Source organism: Pocillopora damicornis, chromosome 10 (genome assembly GCF_964200805.1).
Source record: "Pocillopora damicornis chromosome 10, jaPocDami1.2, whole genome shotgun sequence".
Classification (NCBI taxonomy): Eukaryota; Metazoa; Cnidaria; class Anthozoa; order Scleractinia; family Pocilloporidae; genus Pocillopora; species Pocillopora damicornis.
In genome coordinates this window covers 58,405-68,474 of record NC_142679.1, presented here as the reverse complement: position 1 = coordinate 68,474, position 10,070 = coordinate 58,405, and the positions used below count along the sequence as shown (strand labels likewise).

The 10,070-nt window shown below is 34.4% G+C and overlaps 1 protein-coding gene across 1 annotated transcript; it reads right to left on the bottom strand.

Moving 5' to 3' along the window:
• Window positions 1–1,738: 1,738 nt before the first annotated feature.
• LOC113674980 (uncharacterized) lies at window positions 1,739–8,872 on the bottom strand. Its single transcript, XM_027191480.2, has 9 exons — window positions 8,717–8,872; window positions 7,716–7,792; window positions 7,198–7,372; window positions 6,883–6,984; window positions 5,902–5,977; window positions 5,441–5,535; window positions 4,728–4,890; window positions 4,320–4,454; window positions 1,739–3,378 (listed from the first exon to the last, which is right to left on the bottom strand). Exons 1-9 carry the CDS (start codon window positions 8,735–8,737, stop codon window positions 3,017–3,019), a joined length of 1,206 nt encoding a protein of 401 aa, XP_027047281.2. The 5' UTR covers window positions 8,738–8,872; the 3' UTR covers window positions 1,739–3,016.
• Window positions 8,873–10,070: the final 1,198 nt, after the last annotated feature.

Below are 10,070 nucleotides of genomic sequence, written 5' to 3'. Positions count from 1 at the left end.
GACGCAAAGGAAATCCGGAAAAGTCCAAAATCGTTTGCCATAATAATAGCTTAAATCGGAAAGAAACGAAGCGATTGAGGACGGTTACGATTAAAAGGAATTTGATACATAAGAATATGTTCAACAACGACTCCGGAATATTGAACTTTGAATCATCACTTACCACAAGCAATTACTTCGATTGAATCAAACAAATAATAAACTACATAAAATTTACTCCATTTATTTGATTAATTTGTAATAAAAATAGACACGCTTGTATAAATTCAAAAAAATTAAAAAGGAAGTAGAAATCTACGTTTTTTAAACAAAAAAATCGAAATTGGCAGAAATGGATGTTATTTCGAGTAATCACCTGGGAATGACATAAAAGAACTATTATTTCTTGAGCCTCTGTTTTCGAGATCACATCTATTCAGGGACAAAAGTCATTAATTTTTAACGTTGAGAACTCTCAAGTACTCGCCGTAAGGTTAACAAGATCTCCTACTTGTGTATGATAACAATCGTCTTAAATCTTTCAATAGTTTTCTGTCGAATACACGATGCATATTGTTCAAAGCAATTTTTAAACATTCAGTTGCAAACGGTTTACTCAAATGGAACATCTGCGTGTCACAAAAACGAAAAAAAAAAGGAAAATAAAAAGATGCAGTTGATAGATTTATTTTCAAGCTCGTTTGACATTGTCTATTAGAACTCAGTTTGCATTCATTGTATAGCTTTGTGTACAAAATTTGGTTGTTTTTTTGACAAAAAGTGTTTTAAACGCAATAATTTTACCGGATGTGATTTGTTAATCAGGTTAGTTAGACATTTGTTGCAATACTACACAATTCAATGATTGCATTGTGTATAATTCTCAGTTTAAGCCACAAACATGCGTCAAATTCGTTATTCAGTATCGACGGTGACATGATACATTGCATTTCCCTTTGTTACGCAACAAAATTGTGATCAATTTTCATGCAGATAAAACATTGTTTAGAGGTGATTAAGAAGTCTTAGATACCAAAGGCGTGGTTGCCGCTTAAAGTCAACTGAATTTTGTTAAACAAAAGACCCATTGCTTCTCAGGGCTGACTGTATAAAACCAGATCTTTATAACCTTCTTTATACCCCTCTGATAAACTAAAGAAAACTTTTTTCAATTTTTTCCTCTCAACACCATCGATGGTAGAGATCAATGGCTCAAAACCTTTGTTTGGAGGTAACTGGGTTATTAACACCTGGCTGACTCAACCAGAGGTAAACAAGTCCTGCTCGGAAACCCCAAAAACACGTCATTGAAATTAACAAAAATTAATCCTTGAAAAACAAAACAAAACAAAAAAACCTGCCTAGTCTACCCAGAGATGTTCAAGGAGATGTAGTCAAGCCAATTTTGCGATTTCACGCGACATCACACACTTGCAGTGTCTCATTACGCTTACTCAAGTTTGGTTATTCATTAGAAGCAAAGCCTAAACTGTGACTAATTTAGGCCTTGAAAATAAGGAAACCTAAATAGTGAAATCGAAAAGTACTAAAGTTACCTTTTTATCTTCCACATGAATACTCTGACAATGATCAGTAACCTTTGAAATCTTAAAACTAAGGTTCTAAATAATGTTTTGAGTAAAAGTTTGAAAAATATTACAGAAACTGTTGAACTACTGTTTCCGTGAAGTAACTACCACAGTGAAAAGTTTACCTTTCTTAGTTGGTCTTTCCCCATTGAAGGCAATATACTTTGATATTTTGTAAAATTTCAAGCACTTTTATTAAAGAATGTCATTCTATTATCAATTAGGTTGTTTATATAATAGACTAGTTCAGCTGTTGATAGGTATCAAATATGTTTAGTATTATTTTTCAAAAATCTTAGACTGCACTTTGTATTATTCATATTTGATTAAAGATATCTTTGCCATCTAAGTTTTGTTTTCTGTATTAGTCTGTGATCCCTTATTATAAACTACGAATGGGTATCTCCCAGGCTACATAGTTTGACATTTACGTGATTTATTTTATTTCATTATTATATAAACTGAAAGAGACCAGATAAAGTAAGTTAAGAAGTAGATGAAAGATTATGCCCACCAATAGGGAGGGAAATCGTTTAATATGAATTGATTGACTACAATTCAATTTCTTCAAAATTTTAAAAAAGTTGAATCACAGTGTAATCTCTGTGGCAAAAATATGAGAAAAGGAATCTGTTTGGGCTTATGGCTATGGCATTTTCATGGTCATTCTTGTTTTACCCCATGAGAATGGTTTGTGGATAGAGAAAACATGCTATTGCCGATAAATTGTATTTTTGAGGTAAAAATAGTAACAATGATAATACCATCACCACTGTAAAACAAATAGTATATAGATCCGATTTCATTTACTATCTTTGAATCAGCAGTAACACGGGGGTGGAGTGTGTTTATTTTCCTACTTTACACTCTTGATTGAGAACTTACTGATTTTAGCTTTCTAGAAGCAAAATGTGGATTGTTTGATCAGCATTGGGAAATGTTGGCTACAAGAGGAGTGCAAGAACATGTATCTGTGAACCTAGTTACTTTTGCCAATTTTTTAATTTCTAGTGCAAAGGGCTTAAAAATTTAAAATTCAAAATTCAAACAGTTCTCACTGGTCCACTCTTATTAGCTATTTAAAAGGAAATGTTCCTATAAAAATAATTTTCACACAGACAATGTAATGTATATTATATAAATACATATAATAATATAATAATATGTAGTGAACACTAATCTACAATAATTCTACAGGGCTATGAAAATTTCTTTTTATCAGTTATGGGATTTTAAAGTTCTTTAGTTTCCCTGAAACATTAAAACTCTACATTAAAACATCTTGAGCTGTCCTCTAAATGCTGGTCTTGGGTCTCACTTAAAACAGCTCAATTCAATTGATTTCACATGCTTATAATGTGGGTTTTGCTTGATAACAGTGTCACTGTACACAATTTTTTCCCAGAGTTACATGTAAGTTAAGATTGCTCCAGGCTTAACCTCTCCAGCTACAGTTTGGCAACAGCTGATTTTCCTTTCCCTTTGGCATTTTGGATCCTATTTGCCTCATTCTCAATAAGATAAACAAGATCTCTAGCACTTCCCCAGTTTAATGTCATTCCCCATCTATAATGACCATAATTATGAAATATCCGGGGTTCTAAAGGATCTTGTTCTAGTCTAAGTCCAGGTTTTCTTCCAGGTCGAATGCCAACAGTAACCTGGAAATCACTATCCCTAAGAGAATTCAGGCACGGACAGAGATCCTTGCATTGTCTGATCATGGATTGGACATATGGAGCTGTAATAGATGCACTGCAGTCCCACCGATTTAGCTGATAGAATGAGCCAAACATCAGTGTATCTTCACCTGCAAGAGCATAAATTGAAACAAGCTGGACATTTGATTTCTATAAATGAATTAGCTATAAGCCAAACGATAAAAATGCAACTTAAAACTATCATAATTGCAACACATCATAAACCTGAATAATTGGAGTACTGTTTAGAAACACATATATTACAATTGTATTAGTTGCAGTGGATCTGGTAGTATTAGTAAAACTTAATGCTACATAAAAAAGCACAAATCAGCAAGTAAAATATCTAAGTTCAGAGTTATAGCTGCCATACAGTTGAGAGAAATGAAAACAGATTGTTTACTTTTCTGTGCATGGAATTAAGCTGCATGATTGTGGGCCTAAATTAGGCCTCAAAGCTAAAACAATTAACTTAATTACAAATCCATTTCCCAAAGCAAAAATAATTCCATAATTTCCAAAAAGAAAGAAGTTTCCATAACACACAAATGAGTCCCCAAAAACACTAACCAATTTCTAAAAAGAAAAATCAAGACACAAGGTGCCTGCTCCATATCTATCTAGTATCTAATTATCTATCACCTTTCCCTAGAGAGATACTTCAGTCTACTAAAGTCCCTCCTTTCTCCTTACATCAAGGCATGTGATCCAAAGAAAAAAATGGCCATGGGAACAAGAATGTTGGTAGCTCTCTGATTTGTGTTACTCTGCTCTCTGATTCCAATCACCCACAGAGTAAAATGCACAGCAGATACTGTACTTTTAACCACTGTTTATAATGCCACATCTGTGACAGTGTTCACCTAATCAAAATTATGCCATTGGGTTTATTGCTCATTTCCTGCAACAGTTGGGTTAGTTGTGTGTAGGTGCATGACCATGGTTAAAGGAATTGCATTCTAATATTTAATTTTTAAATTTTAAAATAATGATAACAATAAAAATGATAGCTTTCATCATTATAATATATCATGGCAATTAATTGCTCTACCTCTGGGGAAAAGATATGGATGACCAAAAATTTCTTGTCCTGATTCATCATGTCCAAAGCTGGTATGCTTCCCTTCCACACAAAATTCAATCTTAGGAAATAAACTGCCATCGTTTTTTACCTTCAAGAGAATCCCTGTAAAGATATGTTACACACAGTTAGTCTCAATAAATTTCAAGTTGGCTTCATGCTTTTTTTTTTTCAAGCTTGGACTTCCAGTGATGAGGTCTCAGTTGTATGAGAGGCATTTGTTGTTTATTTTTGTTGGAACATTTGAACTCTTTTCCATTATCTAAATCTCATTTCTACCATCAACAATATGATCCATCATAGATCCACTTTTCTATGGCCAGAAGGACTATAGCAATTGAAATAAATTAAATTTCTAAGGAGAAGAAAACCCATTACCCTTTGCTGGGAACATTCCTTGATCTCCAGCTAACTCTATTGAGCCTAAGCCTAAACAGTTCACAATAAACTGAACACCATATGTCATTCTCAGTGCATCCCCCTGCTCTGTCAGTGGTCCTCTAATGGCACCTTGTATAAAGTGTGCCCCTTTCCTTTTGCACTGAAAAAAAAAACACAAGAATTTGGTCAAGAGAATCACTATGTTGGTTTTTGTTTTTAGGTAAAACAGACCATCACTGATAAAGATAATTTTTTTCACAAGGGATAATGAATTTAAATTTTACTGTTAAAAAGTGATCATGTGTTTGAAAGTGACCTTCTTTCTTTGCTTTATTCATTTATTTTTTTCAATAAACATGGTTGACTCTCTCTTGCCATGAGTTCTGCAAAGGCTCTCCATTAGCCATCTTTGGTTATGATCATTTGTTATTATGCACAGCCACAGTATGAGAAGATATTTTAACCACTCAACAGGGGGAAGGGAGCTATTGTATTGTAACAGTTTTACAAATATGAACTAGTACATTGGGATGGTTTTTACATTCTAATTAAAGGTCATCATCACAGCAAACTAACCTTACTCTACAATCTCATGACTAATTTCCAAAAAAAAGTATTACTTTGTTAGACTTGGTCAGCATAAAATAACCCTCTCAATTTCACAAAAACTATATGGAAAACTGACAAATAAAACAGGAAGCAGCTTGTACCTCTTCAAGAAGCCATGTCCCAAATTTTGGTGGATCAATGATTGGTGCAAGAAAAGAAACAGCATCTTTTATCAGACCATTTCCATCTGTCAAGCCTAAACAGAGAGATTCCATACAAATTAGGAGTTTGCAGTTAATCTCTCAGCTTAAGAATAGAAAACCTTGTCAAGTACAGAGTATTTTCCTTATTAAACGGAAAAAGAGGTTTTCTGAACTTAGTCAAAATTAAATGACCTGCAGCAAAAGGAGAAACTTACAATGTTTACAAACATGACTTTGATAGTGATTATTGTTGAGGGTTCCACAAGCTCAGTAATACCAATTTAAATTAAATTAACTACAATCACTAGCACTATATCTAACAGAAGAACATATGACAGGGGACTTCTGAAGAACACAATTTGTAGATGATTAAGTGGTTCATCAAAATGTCAAACCTGTTTAAGGTGTCTCTCACATACCTTTCTCCTTAATCAATGACATAGAATTTCTAAATCTTTTCATTTGCTTGTACTCCTCCAATATTACAGGATCAATCTAGGAAAAAACTTCAATATTATTTGATACTTTCTGATACCATTACCGACATTTAAAACAATCAGATGGTGATCATTTACATCATCAAAATCAATTTTTTTAACAATTGTTGATAACCATCAATAATCTATCTAAATCAAGGGACTAACATTTGCTGAGGTGTCAGATATCATTTTAGTAGGCCAGTTCTGTCATTCTATTTCAACAAAACTCCTATTTCCAAGAAAATATTAGGTAAGCATAAATTGATTGACCCTATTCCAAAAGTAGAATACTTTTCTCTTCAGTCCCAATACAATACAAACAAGACAAGGTAGGATTTTTGAGCAGAAAGCAGTAGTTGTTATGGGACAAGTGTGCTCCAGATAATCAATATTACAGGTAAAATCTCCATTGATAACATCTGCAAACAATTTTTGAATTGACAGAAATTAAATTCATATCTCATAATCTAGAATTATTGAATATTCCCATAATTGTAATTAAGGATGGTCGGGATAATTCAGTGTCTGGGGTAACACCTCCTTTAAGACAGCCATTTCTTTGACCTTAAAGTGATAAAATATCAGGATGGTTAATGTTACCTGATAACATGGCAACTCTAACACTGGTGACCAGAGGCTCAGCTATTAGCAGTAGTACTTACTTTGCAATAAGCTCATTACCTAGTTTCTGACACGCACTTTGACTGGGGGGAACAGTAATTTAATAGATGTCTTGTAATGTCTTCCTCAAGATTAGGGGTAATTAGTTCAATTATGATTGAGTAGTATTTTTTAGTTCCACATCATTCAGCAGACAAATTAAATTCTTCAAAGTGCAGTAAAGAAGATAGTGTTCCTGGTTAGATGAGTAAAAAATAAATAGGACATTTACAAATATTTTAGTTTAATTCATTTACTTACTTTTTCTCCCAAAAGAAATACCAACTCTCTTAAGTACACTCCTGTATTTCTTGAATTATTGCAAAGTGAGGTGTATCTTTCTCCCCCATATACTGACCATTCCTTTGAATCAGACAATACATTTTACATTTCATAAAATCAGTAAATGTCAAACAGTAAATAATTATATGAATCTGAATTTATCCCACATGTTGGGAATTAATGGAGGTAAATCTTCAGGTCAAAGATTTAAATCCTTAGTAAGAATTTTGACACTTTCTTTGACTTTCATGTAATCATTAAAGTTAAATAAAGCAATCATTGTCAAATTCAAACCTTCAAAGTTTCATTCAAGATTCTTTGCTCAGATTCTGATTTACCATGCAGTACATCTGCAGCGCTTTGAACCATAGCCATAGGAGGAACACAGAGTGCTCCAGAGGCTTCTGAAGCAATCTTAGGTAAGCGTCGAATAGAAGGAAAATCCTTTGATATAATAACCACATGATGCCTGTTAATTCAAAGTTTATTAATGATTTCATTATTATTGTGGTAAATATACTCTCTGGTTTGCTCTCAAGTAATTAATCTTCATTAAAATGACTTAGAGAATGTCTGCTGCCAATAAACATGGAGGCAACAAATCTTGAGTAAAATATCAAATATGTAAGCACAATTACATTTTAAGGCAAAGGCAAATAGAATGTAGGGTAAGAAAGATGTAAATGGCATATACTGTATACCACAGGTCACTAGTGACCCTGGATAATTTACTTAACTGAATACCTAAAATACAAGAGAAGGAAAAATATTGGATATATTAAAATATTGCCAAACAAAGAAAGACTACTGACCCTCTTTCCAGTAGTAAATAAGCAGTGGTCAGACCAATAACACCACTTCCAATGATAAGAACCTTGCATTTAAATTCCTTTAAAGGAAAGTTGTTAACATATTATTAATAAAGTAAATTGCATGTGGGTAATGAAACAGCTTAACAGCCCACGCTTCCCTTGGTCACCAAAAAGTACCACAGTGCTACTTCAGAGTGTCCTAAAGCTACCTATAGCGTTCTCCCACCCTCTAGCTCTAAAAAATTAAATAAAGTTTTCCAATAAGTCTCTATACTGCCTAATGTTCACTTGCCTAAATCAGAGGTGTGATAACTCAACTTTAGTTAATAATTTTGATTACAATGTTTCACATACATTAAAAAAAGTGTACAACACGAAAATGCGCAATATCGCTAACACAGAAATATCGCTGGTCCACCATGTTTTCGATTCTTGAAAAAATTACTTAATAATATATGTACGGTATAATTTAATTTCACACCCTTCGGAGTAAAGTGTATCGCAGGTCAGATCGTAGCAACATAGTATTCAGTATTACTCTCTTGGAGGGGCCGGGTAGGATGATAAAGTTCGGTGATGGCGAAGTGACTTACCTAAAAAGATAAAGGGGTAAGTTTCTAAAGAAAGCGTGGTGCTGCGTCGGTGGGAGAGTATAGCAGATAATTTAGTGTTAACAACTGGGTTGAAAACGTAAATTAGCCACCGTAAAGAGTAAAAAAGCTGACGTTTCGAGCGTTAGCCCTTCGTCAGAGCGATAGATCTGTATATACATCGCTCTGACGAAGGGCTAACGCTCGAAACGTCAGCTTTTTTACTCTTTACGGTGGCTAATTTACGTTTTCATCCAAGTTGTTACCACTAAATTACTTACTTAAAAAGATAACACAGCATCCTAAACCCTACAACTAATACCCCGTTTGTTTCTTTAGCTTAACATGAGTTTACTTATGTGTCGCAACTACAGAAAAGAAAGCAACCTTATAAATTATAAATTCAGCCACCTTTTTGTTTCTTGAAGTCATTTCCCAACTCTTGCACTGGAAAAGATTTCGGGTGACCTGGATAGCTGAGAGGAGCTCTAGCAAGGTCGACCGATGCGTCCGAGGAGCTTTAGGGACATGGAACGAACACAATTAACTGGTCATTGTCTCACCTGCGTCAGCGGGGAGGGGGTCTTTTATAAATTCTCCCCCTTCAATGGTGGTTATGTGCAAATACTAACCTTAAACTCTAAGCAGGTATTGGTCCCTAAGATATAATACCGAATTTAAAGTATAAAGGTTTGACAAATGTTGGAAAACGTTCCTTATTTAACTGTGCAGCTACTGAGCTTGTCTAACAAAAAAAAAATGTGGCTTGAAGGAGGCTCTATAGGGATTTTTCTTAATGTTGGCGCGCGCGCCAGCGTGATGTTTTTCTAGAAAATTTTTATGTTTTTGGCCTTCAAGGTCACTAAATGCCATCAAAAGGCAACGAACAAGGTTCCAACTATTGTTTTCTGCAATAAATATTATCAGAATGATTTTTGTTATTAAGCCAAGAATCCACGAAGGGAAGCGCTCGCCAGCAATATTAACTTCGCCATATAACAACAATAAAAATTAATAGATTAAAAAGAAAGGAAAAGAAAAAAATGACAAAAAACGACAAAAAAAAAAAAAAAAAAATGGCAGGGAACCGCAACAGCGTAGCCAATCACAGCGGGCCCAGATTTGATTTGGCATTGCCTTTGATTTTCTTCGATTTGCTTCGGTGAAATCTCTCAATTTTCAAAATTTGTGATCATTTAAAAACTTTCACAATCTGCCGATCATTTAAAAGCCGAAAAAATATGGGTTACAAAAACAAGGGCAGTTTCCTCGCTATTTGCAATTTTGTGTGTTCTTCCTCTATCTCAAATTTGGTCTTATGACCATTTTTTTTTCAACAGGCATTAGGAAGGGCACAAATATGTTTAACGGTCCAGCAAATCTTAGGAAATCCCACCAAAGGAAACGTGATTAATTTCACTCGAAAGATCCCTATTTTCCATTGTCAACACATTACGTAATGGAATAGAACTTCGCCAAGATCGGTATTTGAGCATGCGTAGACTTTCAAATCTGTCGCCTTTAGGCGACCTTTCCTAAAGTGTTTTCTTTCCGGTTGACCTCTTTTTCAGGCGTAGAAGGCCCATAAATATTACGGGTGCCGTCACTGGAAAACATAAAACCTGCATTATGTTAAATTGTTTTTAGCACATTTTTCAGATAACATTCGTGTGATCGTACCCAGCCGCCATGTTTGTTTAGCATGTTGACGCTTTTAAAGCTCGCGCTCTGTGTTCGCACCCAGATCTCGTGCGGCCAAAATCTC

Excerpts from the sequence above, each read along its gene's own strand:
- LOC113674980 (XM_027191480.2), bottom strand. The coding sequence starts at position 8,737 with ATGACTTCAAGAAACAAAAAG. Across the intron at positions 7,373-7,715 it reads TATTTACTACTGGAAAGAGG|GCATCATGTGGTTATTATAT; the intron begins GTCAGTAGTCTT and ends TTGAATTAACAG. Across the intron at positions 4,891-5,440 it reads GGACATGGCTTCTTGAAGAG|TGCAAAAGGAAAGGGGCACA; the intron begins GTACAAGCTGCT and ends TTTTTTTTTCAG.